Source organism: Cantharellus anzutake (genome assembly GCF_015039405.1).
Source record: "Cantharellus anzutake strain C23 chromosome Unknown EI90scaffold_139, whole genome shotgun sequence".
Classification (NCBI taxonomy): Eukaryota; Fungi; Basidiomycota; class Agaricomycetes; order Cantharellales; family Hydnaceae; genus Cantharellus; species Cantharellus anzutake.
Window position 1 is genome coordinate 18,466 of NW_024067089.1, and position 22,813 is coordinate 41,278.

General features: G+C 47.9%; 5 protein-coding genes across 5 annotated transcripts; 1 reads left to right on the plus strand and 4 right to left on the minus strand.

Annotated features, from left to right (window-relative positions):
* Positions 1-13,433: 13,433 nt before the first annotated feature.
* EI90DRAFT_3022089 (uncharacterized protein) lies at positions 13,434-14,611 on the minus strand (the record flags this gene model as incomplete). The annotated part of the gene is made up of 5 exons (XM_039057737.1): positions 13,434-13,559; positions 13,590-13,956; positions 14,085-14,143; positions 14,197-14,400; positions 14,450-14,611. 5 exons carry the CDS (start codon positions 14,609-14,611, stop codon positions 13,434-13,436), a joined length of 918 nt encoding a protein of 305 aa, XP_038908778.1.
* Positions 14,612-15,038: 427 nt separating this feature from the next.
* On the minus strand, positions 15,039-15,320 carry EI90DRAFT_2844933 (uncharacterized protein; the record flags this gene model as incomplete). The annotated part of the gene is made up of 1 exon (XM_039053711.1): positions 15,039-15,320. A coding segment is annotated over one exon (282 nt), but the record flags the coding sequence as incomplete, so codon positions are not given.
* A 198-nt stretch (positions 15,321-15,518) lies between these two features.
* Positions 15,519-15,722, minus strand: EI90DRAFT_2841778 (uncharacterized protein; the record flags this gene model as incomplete). Its single annotated transcript, XM_039053692.1, has 1 exon — positions 15,519-15,722. A coding segment is annotated over one exon (204 nt), but the record flags the coding sequence as incomplete, so codon positions are not given.
* Positions 15,723-17,957: 2,235 nt separating this feature from the next.
* Positions 17,958-18,769, minus strand: EI90DRAFT_3022090 (uncharacterized protein; the record flags this gene model as incomplete). The annotated part of the gene is made up of 4 exons (XM_039057738.1): positions 17,958-18,110; positions 18,134-18,168; positions 18,414-18,623; positions 18,652-18,769. The coding sequence occupies 4 exons, from the start codon at positions 18,767-18,769 to the stop codon at positions 17,958-17,960; spliced, it is 516 nt and encodes a 171-aa protein (XP_038908781.1).
* Positions 18,770-22,349: 3,580 nt separating this feature from the next.
* On the plus strand, positions 22,350-22,606 carry EI90DRAFT_3135518 (uncharacterized protein; the record flags this gene model as incomplete). Its single annotated transcript, XM_039064730.1, has 2 exons — positions 22,350-22,424; positions 22,475-22,606. The coding sequence occupies 2 exons, from the start codon at positions 22,350-22,352 to the stop codon at positions 22,604-22,606; spliced, it is 207 nt and encodes a 68-aa protein (XP_038908782.1).
* Positions 22,607-22,813: the final 207 nt, after the last annotated feature.

The window sequence follows — 22,813 nt, forward strand, 5'->3', positions numbered from 1 at the left end:
TGAAAGGAAAGGGGCATGACCTGCCTGGACGACACGCAAGACATGTTGGAGTTGGGGAAAGATCGGCCATCTTCGAACAAAATGCACAGCGACAGAGGCCGAGAAGGAGAGCGCGATGTGCGATGTGTGCTGAGTACATCCTAGATGCCGCACTAGTAGCCGACAAACCCTCAGACTCTCCCAGACCATGGGTCGTGGACTCCGGTTGCAGCAGCCATTTCAGTCCGAACAGGGAGGCATTTATTGATTACATACCTTTCCACCCTCCCCAAAATATCCCTCGAGCCTGATCCCATCCTTGGGGATGGGAACCGTTCTAACGACCTGCACCGCCAATGGAAAGCGTGGAAAACGTGTCACCAGCAAGATCCATGAAGTACAATATGTACCTGACCTCTCTTGTCTGGAAGAGTCCTGATACGTCGAGGACTTCGGACGATCCTAGATCTCGATGGCATTTGTAGAATCCAGAAGCCAGATGGAACCATAATCGCGGGATCTCTAAAATAATTCGGACCCTTAGTCTACCTTAACCACCCCTCTGCATCAACGACATCCCCGAAAAAGGTGTTGAAGTGGCATTCCAATGCCCTTGTGTTACAGTTATTGTTCCCTTTTATGGGAAGTTGCATTGTCCTAATGCTTTAGCCTTTGTTCATTTGCACTGCACAGAAATGTATATAAGTGTGGTGCATAGAGCTGAGTGCGATATCTCATGACACTGTGATATCATGCTCAGAGGTCGGGCTGCAATGCTGCAATCATAACAAAAGGAAGATACGCTGAAGGAGATGATAAGAACCAATCAGTTCTTGGAGTGGAGGGCGTTCCGGATGACTCAAAGGGTTTCGACTGTGAAGCATGTATCAGGGGGAAGATGGTGAGGGGGCGTTTCGCAAAGGGACACATGGTCGCCACGGAACGGCTTGGACGAGTGCACTCCGACGTGTGCGGGCCCATGGAGGTGACATGGCTTGGGGGAAGAAATATTTCTGCACGCTTGTCAATGATTACTCGGGCTTCACTCTTGGGCCGGTTGTCTGGCAAGATGACGAGACTAGGTCATTTCTTTCCTTGGAGAGTTGAGAAAGCACACTGGCACTTGGCATCCCTCAGCCCTGCAACTTAGCCGGGCAGGACACAGTGGGAATTAGAGCTGTGTAAAGGACCATTTTAAAGATGGTAAAGTAAACGGTCACTTTACAATCATCATACTTTGTATTTTACGCCACGGGCTTGGTAATTTACGATGATTGCAGTTGGTAAAAAATATCGTCATTCACAACTATCATCATGGTAGTTTACAGTGAGGATAACCGTAATTCTTCGAGTGAAATAAGCGATGAGCGGGTGTCAGAGTCCGCACGTCAGTTCGCGCGTAAGAATCTCCCTGGGAAACTAGTCGTTGTAAAAGCTGGGGGGCCAACCCAGCTGGCGATAAGGCCTTATATACATGAGTTCCGCAACTCATAAGAGCGCGGCTACATTGGGAACACATGGTAGCTGATAGAGAAGCGACATGAAATAGGAGAATAGATCATGCGGATAAGGGGGCGATAACGGGTGAGGGATGACGCGATAGCGGAAATAGCGCATTGAATACAGCCTGCGTTCTAACTACGGCAAATCACACGCAGATATCATCTTATGGGTACTCAACCTATCCGGATAGGGGTCCGGGCCGGCCGGATAACCGTCCGTGCCCTGACAGCGGGAAACAGAAAATACACGATCCAAGTGAAAGATGGCTGGCATTGAAGTTTCTGGAGTTCAATCATCATCATTGTTTTCAAACTCTACTCGCTCCAGAGCCTTTTGATTGGTCCCTGGAATACATATACCCTGGGTCCCTGGTAAAATGCTCGGAATAAGGGTGCTGTTTAAACTAGGATTTCCCTTAAATTTGTCCAAACACCTGGGTTCCCCGCAAGTACATGTCTAGAATATCTCACCACATGAATAACGTGGGAAGAGACTAGGGCGTGTTATGTAACGCCAGTTTCTAGCCATGCACGCGCCTGAACTCCGCGTGAATTCTGGGCCTAATCAACACGGGCATGCGTCAAATTTACAAAGGGAAATTCAACTCAACAGCACCCATATTTCTCTGACACAGGACTTTCAGTGTGGTCACGTGACCTGACTTACGTGAGCAATAACCCCCCCCCCGGTGAGCGAGTGGAGGTAGAAGAAACCGAACAGAGCGTCAATGGACGACCATGCTTAAACCCACCACCACCGAGGCACAAAGCCATGGGCTGTGCCAGCAGCGAGATGCAGCAGTTTCAGTGACGGTCGAGTAACAGAGATTCAAGAACGGGGCGCTTGAACGGTCGTGTCCACCAGGATGTTCCACTTGACATCTTCAGGACGTGTACTCAGCAGAGCTGAGTCACTGGGGCGCGAACTGCCAACAACACCCCTCGAAGGATTCCATCGGAAAGAATACAATCTGCAGCGAGCATCGATGGACAACCGTCCTCAGACCCACCACTGTCGTCTAGCATCACTGAGGCACAAGGTTGTGGACCGTGCCAGCGGCTCTCAGTTGGAGATGCAGCAGTTTCAGTGACATTCAAGCAACAGATCAGGGGCATTCGAACGATCATGTCCAACGGTGGAGACCATTCAGCTGGCCAGCAAGGAACAGTGAGCACGGTGAAGGATGCGGTTGGGCGAGAAGTAAAAAAGGAGCATGATGTTGGGAGGACTGGGTTCCAGTGGCGTGGATGGTAGAGCGCTTAGGAAGTTGATACAAATAAGGGTAAATACATGTATTGAGGTCGCTCCTCCAACGTATGAATGACGGCGTATAGATCCATTTGTTAGGATTCTTGGTATCATGGTGTACGCTATGACCAACTCATGTTTGGTGGTGTTGAGTCACGTGGCGTCTTAGATTTTTGCCAATTACCTTTCTTGGTCACATTGGTGCCAAAGTCAGTGCGCGTTCATAGCGCCTGACTATAAAATCCTAATCTTTGGACAACCCAACCTTTCCTCAGTTCACGTACAAGGGGACTGAGGTGAGTTGGTTATATCTTCTTTATCACACCTGTCCTCATGTATTAAACACTCGTACACCAGCGACAACGACAACATCGCTAGGGAATTATATAGATCGGTAAGACGTTATATACAAATATCAAGCAAACAGTTTTTGCAGCTGAGTCACCAAGCGTTGTTCCATAGCACTGGCCTCCTTGAGAAGGTTCTGGTGTCTTGAGGGATCCGATCCGTTGGCATCATTGTTGGTTGTATCTGTGGCCGAGGAACCCCCAATAGTTGGTGGGTTGCTGTGTTGGGGTTGAGTACCTCCTTCAGTTCTGCCACGCGGCCCTGCAACGGGAGCCGAAGAACCTTATCATGCCATAATCTGCTGGTGGCTCGAAATAGTGCCATGACACGGATACCAAAGCCCCCGAGCTCACAGTTCCGAAGGCCATATATCCGTTCAGATGTGGCAGTGAGACGCCCAGCTTGCGCATCCATGCCCATGGTTGCCTGTTCCTCCTCCTCCTCCGGATCGATTATACCAACCACCAACTGCCTGCCGACAGCTGCTGCCATGTGTCTATAGGTGGACACATCAAGGGCCACTTTGAGGTAGCGCATTGTTGTATCTTCCAGGGCCGCACTGAGAAGAGGGGTGGTGGCTATAGAACCCTTGGGACCATAGAACAGATGGGAATGGAGGCGTTTGCGTGCATCCTCCCCCAAAGGAATCCAGCAAATTCCTCTTCTACTGTCCTAATGAATATTAGGTACCGGAGTAAGAGGTTTGACAGACCGGCATGCAAGAAGCGTGTGATGAGCTTGCGCTGTTTTGTCTGGGAATTGGTCTATTGGGTTCAGATTAGCTGAACCAGTCAATGGAAATAAAGTAGGGGGAGAAGCTCACCTTATTATAACCAATCATGGTGGCCAGTCCCCCTGGAAGCGCAAACAAACTCCTCTGGCCGTTTTGAAGGTTTCTGTCATATCCATCCCCGGCCATCGACTTCCGGACCCTCCGATCCCTCCGTTCCAACTCCGCTCCTCCCTCACTAACCTCGGAGCCCCCGTATTCCGCAATCCTCTCAGCGCCCCTCAATGGTCACCACCCCCTCATTTCAATTTATTACCTACGCCTCCCTAAGTACGGAGCCCCGAAGACTTCCGGACAGCTCCGACGTCCGCTAGCGCACCCCCGCCTCCGCTGGGCAATACACTCGCCTGCCCTGCAGAGTCCACCTTCGGGCTTATCCCTCCTTTCCATTTCTGGGTTATCGCCTGCCTTTCCGCTAACCCCGCGAACCGACTCGTCAGTAATATTCAGTCGGCTAATGGTTAAACCCCGTTAGCTCCGCTCCATTCGGTTCCGCCAATTGCGGACCCGTCCCCGCTGTAACCATATATATATCCCACTTGTACATAGGTTACGCCCCAGTAGAAAAATCAACTAGAGTTACCCCCCCTAGGTTCTAATTGCCAGTCAGTAAGTTAGGGCACGGACGTGTCACTAGGCACAGCGCTCTTGGCAGAAGTCGCTGAGGCCGAAGCCCTCCGTTACGGAGACACTCCTTCGTCTCGACCCTGGTCTCTGACATGACTTGATCGTCACCGATGTCTGGGGTCCAGCGCAGGTTCATGGCAAGGGTGGGTTCCAATACTTCATTACTTTTACAGATGTCGCCACCCGTTTCAGCGTCGTAGCGTTCCTTCGTCAGAAATCCGAATCTGTCACTCAATATCGCCATTTTGCTGCTCGTATCCAAACCCAGTTTGATCGAAAAATCAAAGCTATCCGTTTTGATCGTGGCATCGAGTTTCTCAACGATTCGATGAAGTCTTTTCTTGCTGAACAAGGGACTACGTACACGACAACCGCTCCCCATTCCTCCACACAAAATGGCATTGCTGAGCGTCTGAATCGGACAATTCTGGACCACTTGCATGCTATGTTGTTTGACTCCCAACTCCCCAACTCCCCAAATCCCTCTGGCCCTATGCTGTGTCATACGCCACCTTCCTTAAAAACCGTACCCCGATGCGCGCGCTTAATGGCCAAACGCCATATGAAGCTTTCTTTGGTAAGAAACCGAGTGTCGCCAACATCCACACATTCGGGTGCGACGTCCGGATCCTTGACCAATCAGGTAAGAATGGGAAGCTTGATCCCCGTTCTAACAAGTACCGGTTCATAGGGAACTCAGAGGAGACCATCGCATACTGGTATTACAAGACCAACGGGGAGGTTGCAAAGTCACGGAACATCATTTTCACAAGTTCCCCTCCTGCAAGTCCGCCGACTCTCCCTCTCCCTCTGTCGCCTGAGGGGGAGCTAGTTACCCACATTCCCAATCCCAGTATTCCACATTCCTTTCCACCACCTACAAGTCGAGGTTCCACTCACCTATAACGACACCATGAACAGACCTGACTCCGACGCGTGGCTCGAAGCCTGGGATGAGCTACTATCCCTCAAGGAAACCCGGACACATGTTCCAGTTAAAACTGATGAGGTTGAGGTTCGTAATGTCGTCGGGTGTTGTTGGGTATTTGCGTTAAAGAAAAAGGCTGATGGAACGATCGAGCTAGGATTGTGGCCAAAGGTTTTGGTCAAGTTTATCACATCGACTTCGACAAGACCTTCGCACCTGTTGTCAAGTGGGTCTCAATCTAGATTCTACTCGCTATCGCTGCGCAGCTCGATCTCGAAGTCCATCAGATGGATGTTAAAACCGCGTTCTTGAATGGCGACCTAGAGCACACTACCTGTATGAAGCCACCAGCGGGCTGCACCGATTATGGGAAGGATGACATGATTTGGAAGTTGGAAAAGAGTTTGTATGGGCTGAAGCAGGCTTCCAGAGCCTGGTACGAGAAGGCGAAAGAGGAGTTCGGGAAACTTAGGTTTCTCCGATGCGGCTCTGATTTCTATCTAACAACCTCGTTTTAATTTCACTACTCCGATTGCGTCTAATTTCAAGCTACCCCGACTCGATGCCCCCGAAGTCAATGTCCATGACTATCAATCTCGAATCGGCAATGTAATGTATGCCATGCTAGGTACGCGTCCTGACATTGCTATGCAGTGGGCGCTCTCAGTCAGTATTCCGTGAATCCTGGAAAGGATCACTTCGTTTTCGTCAACCGCGTGTCTTCCGATATCTCAATCACTCACAAAACTACAAGTTAGTTTACAACGGTAAGACGTGCGACAATGACTTCACAGGGTACTCTGACTCCGATTGGGCTGGTGACCCACGCGATCGCAGTCTTCGACAGCACTTCGAGTACGGAGGGAGAATATATGGCATCGACACACGCGTCGAAAGAAGCCATATGGATACAACAGTTCCTCGGTGACGTTCTTAGTCCACCTTCTGTCCCACACACTATCCTCGGTGACAATCAAGGCACTCTAGCCTTAGCCGCCAATCCCACCTTCCACGCCCGTAGAAACTGAGGAGCTCTGCGCCCGGGCAAATGGGATGGATCTTGGAACAAAGACTGAGCTCTCACCAAAGGCCCTTGCCGCAGAAAGCAACGTGAAAGGAAAGGGGCATGACCTTCCTGGACGGCACGCAAGACATGTTGGAGTTGGGGAAAGATCGGCCATTTTCGAACAAATGCACAGTGACAGCGGCCGAGAAGGAAGCTTATCAACAGAAAAAGGTGGCTGAAAAGGTGAACGGCAAAAGGGAAAATGCCACCAAAGACACAGACGAGAGCGCGATGTGCGCTGAGTACATCCTAGATGCCGCACTAGTAGCCGACAAACCCTCAGACTCTCCCAGACCATGGGTCGTGGACTCCGGTTGCAGCAGCCATTTCAGTCCAAACAGGGAGGCATTTATTGATTACATACCTTTCCACCCTCCCCGAAATATCCCTTGAGCCTGATCCCATCCTTGGGGATGGGAACCGTTCTAACGACCTGCACTGCCAATGGAAAGCGTGGAAAACGTGTCACCAGCAAGATCCATGAAGTACAATATGTACCTGACCTCTCTTGTCTGGAAGAGTCCTGATACGTCGAGGACTTCGGACGATCCTAGATCTCGATGGCATTTGTAGAATCCAGAAGCCAGATGGAACCATAATCGCAGAATCTCTAAAAGAATTCGGACCCTTATTCTACCTCAACCACCCCTCTGCATCGATGACATCCCCGAAAAAGGAAGATACGCTGAAGGAGATGATAAGAACCAATCAGTTCTTGGAGTGGAGGGCGTTCCGGGTGACTCAAAGGGTTTTGACTGTGAAGCATGTATCAGGGGGAAGATGGTGAGGGGGCGTTTCGCAAAGGGACATAAGGTTGCTGCGGAACGGCTCGGACGAGTGCACTCTGATGTGTGCGGGCCCATGGAGGTGACATGGCTTGGGGGAAGAAATATCTCTGCACGCTTGTCGATGATTACTCAGGCTTCACTCTTGGGCCGGTTGTCTGGCAAGATGACGAGACTAGGTCATTTCTTTCCTTGGAGAGTTGAGAAAGCATACCGGCACTTGGCGTCCCTCAGCCCTACAACTTAGCCGGGCAGGACACAGTGGAAATTAGAGCTGTGTAAAGGACCATTTTAAAGATGGTAAAATACACTCATGTTTATGACGAGCGGAGTAGTGTTCTACGATCAAGTTTCACCAAGGCTCTATTGCAATGATTATGAGAGTAAATTACCTGTTTTTTGGTCATTTTTGACTAGGTAAACGGTCACTTTACAATCATCATACTTTGTATTTTACGCCACGGGCTTGGTAATTTACGATGATTGCAGTTGGTAAAAAATATCGTCATTCACAACTATCATCATGGTAGTTTACAGTGATGATAACCGTAATTCTTCGAGTGAAATAAGCGATGAGCAGGAAACAGAAAATACACGATCCAAGTGAAAGATGACTGGCATCGAAGTTTCTGGAGTTCAATCATCATTGTTTTCAAACTCTACTCGCTCCAGAGCCTTTTGATTGGTCCCTGGAATACATATACCCCGGGTCCCTGGTAAAATGCTCGGAATAAGGGTGCTGTTTAAACTAGAATTTCCCTTAAATTTGTCCAAACACCTGGGTTCCCTGCAAGTACACGTCTAGAATACCTCACCACATGAATAACGTGGGAAGAGACTAGGGCATGTTATGTAACACCAGTTTCTAGCCATGCACGCACCTGAACTCCGCGTGAACTCTGAGCCTAATTAACACGAGCATGCGTCAAATTTACAAAGGGAAATTCAACTCAAAACAGCACCCGTATTCCTCTGACACAGGACTTTCAGTATGGTCACGTGACCTGACTTACGTGAGCAATAACCCCCCCGGTGAGCGAGTGGAGGTAGAAGAAACCGAACAGAGCGTCAATGGACGACCATGCTTAAACCCACCACCACCGAGGCACAAAGCCATGGGCTGTGCCAGTGGTGAGATGCAGCAGTTTCAGTGATGGTCGAGTAACAGAGATTCGAGAATGGGGCGCTTGAATGGTCGTGTCCACTAGGATGTTCCACTTGACATCTTCAGGACGTGTACTCAGCAGAGCTGAGTCACTGGGGCGTGAACTGCCAACAACACCCCTCGAAGGATTCCATTGGAAAGAATACAATCTGCAGCGAGCATCGACCGTCCTCAGACCCACCACTGTCGTCTAGCATCACTGAGGCACAAGGTCATGGACCGTGCCAGCGGCTCTCAGTTGGAGATGCAGCAGTTTCAGTGACAGTCGAGCAACAGATAATGGGGCATTCGAACGGCAGTGTCCACTAGAATGCTCTCCGTATCCCTACTAGAGACTACTCAGCAGGGCTGAGTCACGAGAGTGGAATAAAAACGCACTTCAAAGGATTCCGTGTGAGAATACAATCCACAGCGAGCATCGATGGACGAGCATCCTCAGACCCACCACCGTCGTCTAGCATCACTGAGGCACAAGGTCATGGACCGTGCCAGCGGCTCTCAGTTGGAGATGCAGCAGTTTCAGTGACAGTCGAGCAATGAATGGGGTATTCGAACAGTCGTGTCCACTAGGATGCTCCACTTAGACTTTAGGACACAGAGCTGAGTCACGCGAGCAGAATGAAACTGCCAACAACGTCCCTCAAAGGATTCCATCGGAAGGAACACAATCCGCAGGGAGCATCGATGGACGACCGTCCTCAGACCCACCACTGTCATCTGGCATCACTGAGGCACAAGGTCGTGGACCGTGCCAGCGGCTCTCAGTTGGAGATGCAGCAGTTTCAATGACATTCGAGCAACAGATCAGGGCATTCGAACGATCATGTCCAACGGTGGAGACCATTCGGCTGGATGGGAAAAACCCCCCATGAAATTGGTGGAACAGTGAGCATGGTGAAAGATGCGGTTGGGTAAAAGGAGCATGATGTTGGGAGGACTGGGTTCAGCAGCGTGGGACGAGGTGATGGTAGAGCGCTTAGCAAGTCGACACAAATAAGGGTAAATCCATGTATCGAGGTCGCTCCTCTGACACATGAATGACAGTATATCGATGCTGTCATTGGGATCCTGTGATACGGTCCATGACCTTGTGCCTCAATGCTAGACGACAATGGATCTATATTCACATGCAACCAATGTGGCGATCATCCAAATAACAGCGGGAGTGAGACTGCTGGCAAGGGCGTCCATCCCTTCTCCATTATACAAGTCACAATTAGCTAGGCTAAATAATAATCAGCTTTTGGTCTTACCTACGAGTGTAACCGCGGTCGCGTTAGCACATGACAGAGCGGCATATCCCACTATATCCATTACAACAGTACATGAGGGGACTTTCACAGCATGGGTTAGTAGGGTTGGGGTGACGGTGTCCTCCGGGGTCTGGTTTCGGGTTGCTTTGGTTCGTCTGTGGATGGGGTTGCTCCCCGGGCTCAGTGCTGTCAAGATGGGTGGTTTTCTTGAAAGGTTCGGTCGGTGGGAACCGAGGTGTGATCGGGGGTAAGTCTGGATCTCTTATCGATGGCGTGCGATTTCTTTAGGTACTTTGCCAGCCTGAGGATTCCTTTCGGTCTCCCCATCAGCACCATGGTCTGGTTTGCCGTCCGCTGCCTAGCAGGTGACGGAACTTCCTGAGTTGCGGGCAGTTTTGTAGGAGGTGAGTTCGCGTCTGGACCACTGCGCCGCACTGGCATTCTTGGCTTTCTGTATGGATGCCGAAGTGCTGGTAGTATTCCCCAGTGTGCGCGTGTCCGGTGCGAAACTGGATTAGTCTGCTGAAGGTTTTCGGTCTAGTGACTTAAATCTCAGGGTGGGTCTGAGTGTCGGGGCGATATGGTTCGCCAGGTGGAATCCGGAGCTTGGGGGGTTGGGTGCAGTTGACCATCGTGCCTTCCAAGCTTCTTCCATCTCCGCTCTGTGTAGGCTCTCTCCATATGTGAGTGAGTGGTAACCTGGCCTGTCTGTTCTAAGGTGGGCACCTTCCTTTGCTAGCTCGTCTGCTCGGTCATTTCCTGCAATACTGCAGTGGCCCGGACACCAGCTGACTGCAACTTTCAGGTCTTCCTTTTCCTCGAGCAGCCTTCCTATCGTGTTCCTGAAGGCCCACGAGTGTTCTTGTGCCTTCCTGGGTTTCCCCTGGAAGATGCGTTTCACCGCACTGGCGTTGTCTGAGTATAGGACGATGTTCGAAGGGCCGTTCGGGTTGCAGTGTAACCACGCGTCTCCACTATCTCCCGGCTGGAACCGATTGCTACTCTGTAGGGGGGTCCTCTATTACTAGAGTGCATGTTTCACACGCGCTGACCTGCAGTTATTTTTTACGAAAGGGTTCATGCCCCTTTCGCTTTTTGACTGCTCCTTCTCACGAAACCGCTGTAACAGTCTATCTACACCAGGGGGGTTGTACTTGGCCATGCAGCCACCAGCTCAGGGAGCTTGATTGCATCTGCTGAGCAGACTTTCGTTCCGTGGAGGCCCCCAACGGAAGCGCTGAAAGACTGCAATGGCTGACTTGCACATGACCTATTAGTGCTGGTACGTAAAAGTTGTTCAAAGACAGTTAACATGGTGTCAACATTCTGTCAATACCATGGCTAGCAAGGGCTAACTCAGGTTTATGGAAGACCCTAATTACAGCCTCCGCGTTACCTGGGACCGCAGTGAACGAACGATCCCTGCCATTGCAAAAACGCAATATGGTGACCATCGCACGCTTCTTCCACTTGTCTCTCCTTACTATCGGATGAGCAATGCTCTTGCGCGGCACTCACGAATAAGGCGATTCGTTTGGAGGGTCGATTATAGTATCATGTAACGTGGCATGGGATTACCCTGAGATCCCAGCAGTCCCCTCGTTCCTTCACCACGATTATTCTGACTATGACATGGATGCCGAGTTCTGGCTAGGGGAGAACAAATGGACGTTGCACGCCCAGTTCGTACGGCGTGACCCCCAAGCTGTGTTTCATCGTGCATTCGTAGCATAAAAGTCACGCTTTGCCATCTGGGCCACAACACGCAACAACTTTACTTTAGAACGAAGTAATATATAAAAAGTTAGTCCCAGCGTATATTTGGGCTTCAACTTCATAGCAGAGTAACTAGGCTAAATATTATATCCTAACTCGAATTTCACATGGGGTCCTCATGTGTCCCAGAATTATTTTCTGAGAGGATCGCGTCAAATTTGGCAAATGCCTAAAATGTACTGCCACTGCCAATGTGTACCAGTCGTTAGAGCAAAGTGTCGCGCGCAAATTTTCGGAATAGGCGATCGAACTTGAGTTTATCCCTGTAGCTTGTATTGAAAGCAGAACGTGACTTTACGTTGAATACAAAAGCTACTTAGTTACATTTCCACATTGCAGTGCATTCCACATTGCAGTACGCTGTAGGAATATAAAAGTTACAACACTAAAACAACCAGAAACCATCACAAAAAATTGGATAAAAATCATACAACCTCCACGGACCAGAAATAAAAATAGGAATAAAATCATAACTCAACAAAATGAATTGAAATAAAATATCGGAAAAATAATGAAGAACAGAGTCGATGGATTGAGTATCTACGCGAACTTTCAAGTCTAGGGATTAAAAGATGGTTCAGAAAATGAAGAAAAACAGCAAATAAACTCACATGAAAACTAAAACAAGGTTTCCTGTATCAAATAAAATATGAGAAATTCGTGGTAACGTGGGAAAATAGTTTTACGAACGTACGAAACGAATGACAAAGAGAAATCGGAAGGAAATCAAGGCATTCATATAATGAAAAATGGTCGGGTATGAGGAAAAGATGAAAGAATTGGAAATATTTATACGAGGAAAATAGGGAAAAATATGAATATTTGTCGGTCTGAAAGAGTTGAAGTATAGGTCTGTGTACGAAAGAATTTCATGTTAAAATCTGAAGAATTGAGGGAGAAATGGATTTAACAAGATTAAAACACACTTGCAGAGAAGACTGGCTCAAACATCCTGAGTTTGTGGTAAAAACGGATGAGCTAGAAATGCGAAACTAAAGAGTTTGAGTCCAGGAACAAGGCATAATTTATCCAGAATTAATCGTAGGAAAATGGATGAGCTAATGCCAAAGCAATCTGGAGAACCTCAAAATTAAATCTTGAAAAATTCATATCTTCATAAATAATCCTCGTAGTTTACTGTTGTTTATACCGACGGAAAGCTACACTCTTAAGCTAACAAATAACCCCATGACATGTGACCTAGAATAAAGTGAGTAAACAAGGGTAAACAAGGTCATGATGGGTGTTAAGCAATGCAATTGGCTAATTCCCACACCAAAACTTCCAGAAAGTTCTAGAAGCAGAATGGGATGCTGATCGCTTACATAAGAGGATTGCTAAGCTCAATATAAGATTACTCAGCAATGTAAATAGTAAAGTGACATGTGAAAACAGAGCCCTTAGGAAAGGTATAAAAGACCGCATTTTCTGGTCTGACCCCTCTTCCTTCTTTACTCCTCTCCCCTACGTGCTCTGGCTCATAGGTCATAAGGTGTCCTAATAAAAATTAAGTTTTATTAGTATAAGTGTGCAGTTCAGATCACATCTGAGTAAAAGTGATCAACCCTCAGTAAAAAGTTAAGAAGAAGTTAAGAAATAGTGACGTTGAGTCAAGTCGGTTGGAGTCGCTCCGAGTTAAAAGTGACAAGACAGAGGTGAAACGACTGAAAATAGTAGGTCTATAGCGTGATTTTCGTGTGGAACAATCAGGTAGACAAGTGAATCGAACCCTGAGAATTTCATACACACACAAACAATTAGTAACACATACAAATATCAATACACAAAGCAACCAAAATGCTACAGTGGTTGAGTTAAAGTACCAATACTAACATATAAGTGTCAGAAGAAAGAACAGCCTTTTATAGGATTTCTGTTCTCCTCCTTCAACGCGTGCATCCATGGAGTGAAAACGACTGGGTACGAGTCTGCACAACTCCCTTCCCAGCTGTTGCACTCAAAGACTTAGTCCTGTCCCTTCGGAATCAATTCCCAGGGCCCAAATGGGTATGGAGCCACCCAATGCTGATGCTGCCACCCATGCATGTCCATTTCAAGTAACCACCATGGCTCCTGTGCTGCAAACCATACCTGGGTGCACGATGCACAGTGAAACCGTACACTGCGAATGCCAAGCCTGTCGACTATAATATTTGTCTCCAGGCAAGGTCGAAGCAGCTCGGACACATTTGCATCTTGGCTGGGCTTGTCAGTGATGCTGGATGGGCACCTCTCATTTGGGCAATGAGGGGCCTCTTTCCAGAGCCCTCCATACCGGGGTCCCCTGATTAGAACCATGGTCTCATGTGGCTCCATAAGCACAACCTGATTCCCAGGGAGAATGGACGGCTGTCCCCCAAAGGCTTCGAGACGAGCTTGTCGAGGGGTCTGGTTTAAAATTGTAGTGAAGTAGGTGAAATTGAGGGTCTGAGATATGACCACTTCTCGAGACACTCGATCCGCAGTGAATCCAATTACCCAGCTAAACCTATGAGTACATTAGACCCCCAGCAGTGCCTAGATGAAACAACGTGCCTCAATCGATGGAAGACATTTTTGAGAATGTCAAAACTGCCATTTATGCTGAAGGCCTGCCCACATGTGAGCAAAACCAACCCAGTATTCTGGTGGAGGTGTCTTAACCATCGTGCACTTCCTTCCAGCGGTTCGGCCATCTGGGTAAGTTCAGCAACACTCTTGGCTGGCGCACATGGGGAAAAGCACTCACTTGCTCAAAATCATAGCCATACTCCACACCATCAACCCATCTCTGTGCTATGAGGGTCCCACTGTTGGCCTCTGTATGCGTCGTGTAGAATATGATGGCCTTGTCGAATGACCTGCCATCAGGAAGGATGGTGTGGAGTTTGTGTGCATCCGATTTGCGATCCTCATCCCAAGATGACTCCATCACAAATCTTGCTACGAATAACTGCTACACTATGAGAAGACAGCAAGGGAACTCAATCGCAGTCGCCTACTCGATCAGGATGGTCCACATATTCCATATGGAAAAAGGCCCCAATTTCATCATCGGCAAGGGTGGACAATTCATCCCCAAATGAGTAGATAATAATGGCAAGTTTTGGTAGGTCTACCATTGTCGTTGACTGTGGCTGTCGTTGGTAAGATACAGTAGGCATGAATGAATGAATGAATGAATTCACTTTATAGTACGTGCCGAGCAGCATATGCCGTACTTATATGATCATAGACAAGAGGTGGTGGATAAGGGTTTGTGGGTGGGTGTGTTGAGATTGTGAGTGTGGTTAGGGTAGCATAGGGTCGATGAGTGTGCGCGGTGTAGAAGCAGGGGAACTCATAGGAGGGTGTGGCACCCATCGTGGTGTAGTGGCTCGAGTTGTGGGAGCGGTGATGAGGGGAGGTAGGTTATTAGTTAAGGAGGGAGCTGTACAGTAAGAAGAAAATGAGATAAACCGAAAGGAGGTGACAAAACGTCTGCAAAGTAATAAACAAAGAAAAATAAGAAAAGTGAGAATAGAAGCTGAAAGCGTTCATGTCCAGCCAGCCGTGTCAGGAGGTAGGAGGTGAGTAGGGGATATGGATGTGGATGCGGCCCGTGTCGTGGATGTATCTTATGGTAAGAGGGATGATTTTGGGGTGGGAGAGGAGTTGGGAGAGGTTGAAGGTGAGGATGGACTTGTCACTGAGGGAGGCAAGCAGGATATCGATTTGCAGTGCTCTGCGCTTGCAGCAATATTGATGGCATTCGAAGAGGAAATGCTCAACTGTTTCCGGGACCTCGCATAGGCTACAGTTGGGCGATGCACTGGGTCCCATTCGTGCCAGGTAGGCCAGAAGTCCTATATGTCCCATTCTTAGTTGGAAGAGGATGCTGATGGATCTGCGGCGTAGTTTGGAGGCGGCTTTCAAGAAGGTGCCGGGGGCTGTGTTGCTGCGAATGCGGCGGTGGAAGTGACCTGACGTTCCATTGGGAGGTTTGTCACTTCCTTGGGCTTTAAGGTATTGTTTGGCCATCGATAGAGAAGTGGGCATAGGGGGGTTTGTGTTGCGGGGGTTGGGTTTGGTGGCCGCTTTGGCAAGGTGATCAGCCTTTTCATTTCCCGGTATGTCATGATGGCCGGGTATCCATTCAAAGTGGAGTCTGAGGTGGAGGTGTATGGGTAGTAGGTCTTCGTATGCTCGGAGTATGGTGAGTAGAATGTGTTGCCCAGATTTGCGTCGCACAGGGAAGGCTAGGGCACAGACTGCAGCCTGGTTGTCGAGGAAGATGTGAAGTTTCTTGGCCGTCCTTTGGCTAGTTGTAAGGCTAGAAGTACTCCTGTTAGTTCACTTTCGAAAACCGAGTGGGATTCTGGGTTGCCGAGGCGCAGGGAGCTCTGTTCCTGCAGGAAAGGGATGTGGGCACTGGCCCCTACTCCTTCCTCTGTTTTGGAGCCATCCGAGTAAGCAATGTATTCGTGGGAGGGAGCGCTAGGTGGAGGTGTTCCAAGTAGGCTTCTTCTTTCGACAACGCTGTGTGCATTGTGAAAGGATGAGGGGCCCAAGGTGGTAGTGGTTGAGGGTGGATTAGCTCCGAGTGCTCTGAGAAGTGAGGGCGCTGTGGGGCGTCGAAGAGGTGGTGGAGGGAGGAACGGTGGCTCTGGACAGGACGTCGAAGTGCTCTGCGGGCAAGATGAGAGGCTGGGTTGGTTGGGGTCAAAAGAGCAGGGGATGCGGTGGATGATTACGGCGAAAACAGGGTGCCTGATAGTCAGCTTGGCTGCCTCATTATCCATGAAGGTCAGCCAGCGTATATCTTCGCGCAGTCGGAAGGCAGCCTCCTTAGTGAACAAGGTGATGACTAGATCTTTAGAAGGCAGGCGGCGAACAGCTTGGACGCGGAGGAAGCTGCCCTTGGAGTTTCGTAGTTCAGCTGTCTCTATCGCCACATTAAGCTCCTGTTGGAGTCTTGGGAAGCTGCGGTCGGTGCAGATGGGGAGTAGAGGTGACTGTTGTGTTAGAGTGACGTCGCAGGAGGTGTCATGAGGGGGCAGAACGGTGGGTTGGGCCTGTGCGGGTTGAGGCTGTGTGTTGGCGAGTGCGGCGTTAGTCGGGGGGTTATTGAGTGTGTTCTCAGGCCTCAACAACAGATTTAAGTCGAGGGGGAGTTCAGCTCTCGCAGCTAACACCCGGCACTAGGCAGGACCCCAGCCTCTATAGTGGAATATAGAAGATAGAACCTGGCACGGACCTAAACCTTCACGTGGTGCCCCTGTTTAGACCAATTAGGTCTATAACATCTGAAGGGGGGTGGTGTGGTGCGTGGCAACACCAATCTGCGCCCACGTAGCGCAAAAAATGCGGGTTCATCCCATCACCGACCCAACCCTTCTCTTTCTTTCCACTAACTTTTCAGGATGATGTGGTGCATCATGGCAACACCAATCTTCAAACCCGTAAGCCCAGAGGGGGAGCTGGCTGGACAGCGCAAACAGTGTGGGTTCATCCCGTCGAACCGTATATAAGCTAGAACCTTAGTAGATAGAAAAAGGCAGAGATTTTGTACTTTACACCCTCTAGTGTAATATCGAGTTCAACTTTGGTTCAGTGACTTTCGATCACCCTAAGATTTCGTAACCAATCGCCGGCCTCTGCCGACGTTAACACTGGCACTGCCTTATGCACTTGGGAGAACTTGTGGACAATGATGTTTCTGCGTTGCAAAGCTTTCGGAAGTCCATTTGGCGTTCTTCTGTGTGGTTTGGCGATGAGCCATGCCTGTATGTTTCTTTTTCCCTGCATAATGCAGATGGGTTCTTTGAGGGGTTGTCTTGTCATCCTTGAAAAGCGCGAAGGGGGTCTTGACCCCTTACAAATTTTCAGAAGGTACCTTTCTATGTGGGATACTATTTTTCCACACTTCCTGATTTGTGGCTCGGCGAGACAGGAAAACTACCTGCACGCTCCTGGTTTATTTCGCATCTCTGTTTGGTTATCAATGACCCTAACGTAGCACTCTGTTCGGGTGGTGATCTTGATCCAGCGCACACTGGTCGCTCAGCCTTCCATGCACATGGCATGGATCACTTAATCTAACAAATCCAACAAATTTTGGGCGAATGATACCTCTTTCTATTGAAATTAAGAACTAGTCATGTATAAGATGTGAACTGAGGAGAGGAAAGAGAAAAATGGCGCGAGGTGGCTTTGGGGCAATCCTTCATGGAAATGCCCATGTGTAAGATGTACAGTCCGATGGACTCAATGGACGGTCCACAGCATACCAAGAAACAAGAATTTCAACACTTTCTTCACCGCCATCCTCACCTCCCCCATCCTAAGCTAGGGCTATCGGTTACAGCTCGCCCTTGCCCTTTGTGTCCTGCAAATCAGCATTCTGCACCAGCCCATGTTGGGCCATGTCCACTACATTGGTCGGAACAGATTAGGTCTCAGTGTGAAGCGGAATTGGTAGGGAATATATTGAGAATGTTATCGTGAAAGTTCTTCTGCATCCCACCCTGATCATGGATCACTCGGTGTATATGATGGGTCCCCAGCCTCAGAGTCTACCTCTGACTGGGATAAATCCATCTCACTAGAGCTGTAGGATTGGTAAAAGTCGTCCAACTCGTTTTCTCCCTCTAGGGCCTGACTTGCTTTTAGTCTGATGTTACACTAACAGAGCTGATGAGACTTACTCCAAGTTCTGAAGTTAATGCAGTGACAACACCACCTAATGGAGCCAGACCCACACCAGATGGAAGACATGTCTGAAGGCACCTGAGGAAAGTGGGTGATATTCCAAAAATGTTTGTGCCATCATGATTAAGGGTGGGTTGGGAGAAGATAAGCACCCTGATGCAGCCACGAGGGATGAGTGAGAGCACTGCAGATGGTCAAGGAGTCTGAATGGTATTGGTTTCAAATCTCCTTAGAGAATTAGCCTTCTGGCAATGAAAACTGGAAGACCAAGCATACCTGCACCTGTAGGGAGTTGTTCCAGCTCTTCTGGACGCTTAAACTCAAACAATGAAAAGTACACCCCAATAATAAGGGAGTGATAAATTATTGCTTGGTCAGGATATGTATGGAACGCCATGAAAGCTTGAGTGATGACCTGACGAAGATGAGAGCCCATGTTGAGTTGGAAAAAACCCCTACTGTGCTCTGCAAGCCAAACTTTTGGCACTATGAACCTACCATCAATTCTACACACAATAATTGGAAGGGGGGAAACAAACCAAGACCTTGATTGGGTGGCCCTTAACCTCGATTACCATTAGGCAGTGTGTTACCTCTTGGAGCCATACCAGAGTGATATCGGGAATAGCCATTTTCCCCCTTTTGCTTTCCTTTGGCCCTGCAGAGTGCGAAAAAAACGTCCGAAAACACGACAGCTGAAAGGGCGTTGTGCGAAGTGTGCCATATGTAAATTTTAAGACGAAAGCAGAGATGGCTGAGGCGCTAGAGCAAAGAGATGAACACAGGGACTTAAGTGTGTGTTCTAAAAACGAAAAAATCATGTCTTTGCGATGCTCTTCAAAGAAGAGGGCTCATAACCTATTATAACTCAGCAATAGCCACTCTGAGTTGTCCTTTAATGTTATTCCAAGTAGAAGTAACAGTTAAAGGACGACTCCGCAGTCACATGATACAAATAGAGCGCAGATTGAATAAGAAATGAAGGAGAAATAGAAACAACTACACACAACAATGGGACCTATGAGTTGGAAGGGCAGAAACAAAAAGGGAAAACTCAACATGCCTTTGCAAACCCTTTGAACAATGCATGCTTCAATGCATCATAGTTGGCCTGGGACATGGGGATGGTGTTAGAGGTGGAAGCCATAACTAGAGGAAAATAATGGGCAAGTGGATCTTATATACCTAGATGTGACTGTGATGATGATTCTGTGGCTGACAGCTCTGAGGGAGTCCATCACTGACACAGGCTGCCCATAGGATGAATGTGCTTCCAAATGAAACTCTTTGTGAAATTGCAGAGCATTGCACCAGCATGCTCCAGACCCTAATCATCCCAATGTCTTCATGCCACCATTCAGTCACACATCTACAAATTTGTTTCAATCATGGCTTGACCAGATCTGGGGGCGTTGGTCCACCAGGCAGAGATAGAGCAGCCCTCAGTTGATCCAGAGGAAGTTGACTCCATGCAATGAGCTGGGGAAGAGATGGGTGTAGGCCCTCTTCCCAAGAGTAAGGATATCTATGATATGTATGCATTCCATTCACTAACCACACACAACACATGATTGCAGAGGTCTCTCAGGATGGGATCATGTTTCGATCCTGGTTGTTGGAGGATAACCTTCAACAGGCCAAAGCGCCTCTGACATGGGCAGACTTCATGCCTGTGGTGCTGGATGTACTGGAACAGGACCCACCCCCAACCCCAGATGTGATGAGGAACTTCACAGCTGTCTGCAATCAAACCTTGCCTGAAGTCTGGTGCCCTGAGGCAGATGTTCAGGATCCTGCACTGGATACCTTAGTTCCATGCAGAACACAGGGAGATAGCATTCAAAAGGAATGCACAATGTGAGTGATGATTTCTTTATATCTTCTGCTCACCGCCTTGCTGATAGTTCTTTGCAGCTGCCACAGAAATCTGTCTGTGGCAGTTGATTCCAATGGTGACCCAATATGTTTTCTTCCATCCTAGTAGTCCTACTAAGTTTCTATAAAAGGAAATTTCCCTTTATGGAATTTCCTTATATGGAAATAAGGGTTTGTAGTTGTTTGGGATTGTAGTGTGAAATCTCTGGGATAATGTGTACCTCCAAAACCTTGCCTTGCACTCAAGTTTTATCCACAAACAAAATGTCTTGATCCACTCAATACATCTCCATAGCCACTTGGAGTTCTTCCATGGTCTCAACATCAGCAAACCTGGTAGGAAGCTTTGGAAATGCATGTTAAATGGCCAGCATCATTACTTGAAAAGCTCTATCTGCTTAGTTATTTTGGCACCAGTAGTGCAAAGATAATATGGATATATGTGTGTGTAAAATGGCCATTGTCATTGCTCTGAAAGCTCATATACCTTTTGTGTTTACTAAAATCAGCACCTTATTTGTTTATTGCCATTTACAAATATGAGGAAAACTCTGAAATTCAAAAATTTGCACTTTATCTTTCATCTCATTTCTTGCTCAAAACTCAACCAATTTTGATGATTCTATGTGAATTGGAAAGCACCAAAGTGTGGCAATGTAACCATGCATGTTATGTAGGGTATAAATCAGTTTTAAAAAAGTGTTCCAAATGAAGTAAATTAAAAATACCACCCAATAAAGCAAACAAAAAGCTGATGTATTCTTCAGATATCATTCAAGCCTTTGACACCAAATTTCCCATGGTCAAAAAGCCATGGTTATTTGGCTCACCAAAACATGGTGGGAGACTTTTCTAACACTGAAACATACATTGCTACATTGCCCCACTTTGGCACTTTCCAATACACATTGAATTATCAAAAAAGTGATTTAATTTCTTTTCCAATTATTCCTAATTTCCTGAAATATCTCTCCCTAACTTATCCAAATTTTCTGATTTTCCCCCTAATTTCCCCTGATTTTTGGACATTTCCATTTTTAGAAAGTCCCCCATTTTCTGAATTTTCCTTAATTTTCCCTGACTTTTTAGAAACCCCCCAGTTCCCCCTCATTTTCCTCCCATTTTCCCCTTCATCCCCCCCCTTCAATTTCCCCCCCAATTCCCTCTGCAATTTCCCCCCCATCCCCCCCCTTCGATTTTCCCCTCATTCCCCCCCCCATTCCCCCTCCAAATTTCCCTTCATATTCCCCCCTTCATTCCCCCCTTCATTCCCCCCCCCCCCCCCAATTCCCTCAATTTCCCCCCATTCCCCCCCTCAGATTTCACCTCATTTTCCCCCCCCCATTTCTCCACCCACTTTCCCACATTTTCCTTAAGTAATTTGAGATTAACTGTATATGTATATCCCTAAATTTGGTCTATATATTAAATTTTTATTTTGATATCGGATAAATTAAACACTCAGGGAGCTCATATAGATAATAGTCCCCTGTTTGCAAATATAGCTCTATGAGCTTTGACTACTTTTCAGAGCTTTGACTACTTTGGGGAGCTCTGAGAGCTCTCAGGCCTCCACATCCAGGTTTGCTGATGTGGTCAAGGAGTTTCAAGTATCCATTTTACACTGTTTACGAGAAAATATTGAGCATGTGTATAACTCACATCAGTCCACCCTTTGGGGGCACCATCATATTGAGTCCACAATGACATTTGGACAGCCCAACAACAGTGTTCAGCATCCATCCAAATGGAAATGTCACAAAGTACCTGATGGCTACTCCAGATTCCATTCTGATACACTATCCAGGTCCCATGGGATGGAATGACTCACAGAGGTGCCAGCTGCTGATCAAGATTAAGAGGCACCAGTCATAAGTCAGCATTCCTTGAGGGAACCTCTGGCTAGACCATATAGCTGGATCATGGACCACAATACTATGGACTTTGCCCTCCCCTCAAGAGATGACTTTGAAGGTCATCTTGGCCGGGTCATACTTCAAGCCTTTGTGGCGTTCCATTCATTCCCTGATCGGATATTATATATCATGCACTGATTGTTGGGGTGTGATTTTGTCTCTTCCAATTTACACATCCCCAAAATCTGGTAGCACTTCCTCAAAAATTTGTGGAGGAAGGTATGGGCTGGCATTGGTTTTACTGCCAAAAAGCTAATTTTATGTACCAGGGAAGGAACCGGGAGCCCCATGGAACAAAGTCATAGTGTCAGGGTTGATCCCCCTGGACTGCATCGAGGTCGTGATGTTCAATGAACTGACATTGGCTTATGATGGGGACATGACCATATCACTAGGGTTCATGAGATGTTTCCTAACAGTGATGCCACCAAATGTTTGGGTCCGCAGCCATCCCCTAGGGAGTGAAGCTGTGACTGGATTCACTCTGAAAGCTGGAGTAAGTGACATGTTTATCAGTGTTAGTTAGCATCGCTCAATCCAAGCCAGAACATAAGTGTGGGCAAAAATCTGCTTAGGGCCTTTTATGAAGAGGAGAGCGATGAAGTGCTCACCATTGTATTCAAAGATAAGGACTCTGAAGCTGAAGACCCATCATATATACCTGGACAGAGGTCATAAGGAGCATTTCCAGTGGTGGGGATGGGGGTGTGTTATGGAGCGAAAGCTAACCATGATGATGCACAGATATCCACATCATGGGGATATCGGTTATGATATTTGGACCATATGCTGCATGTCCTACTGTTATTCAGGTTCCACATGTAGAGCTTGTGCACATCTCATGATCACTTTTGTCTTGTTGATGTAGCGACCTGACGTGGGGCA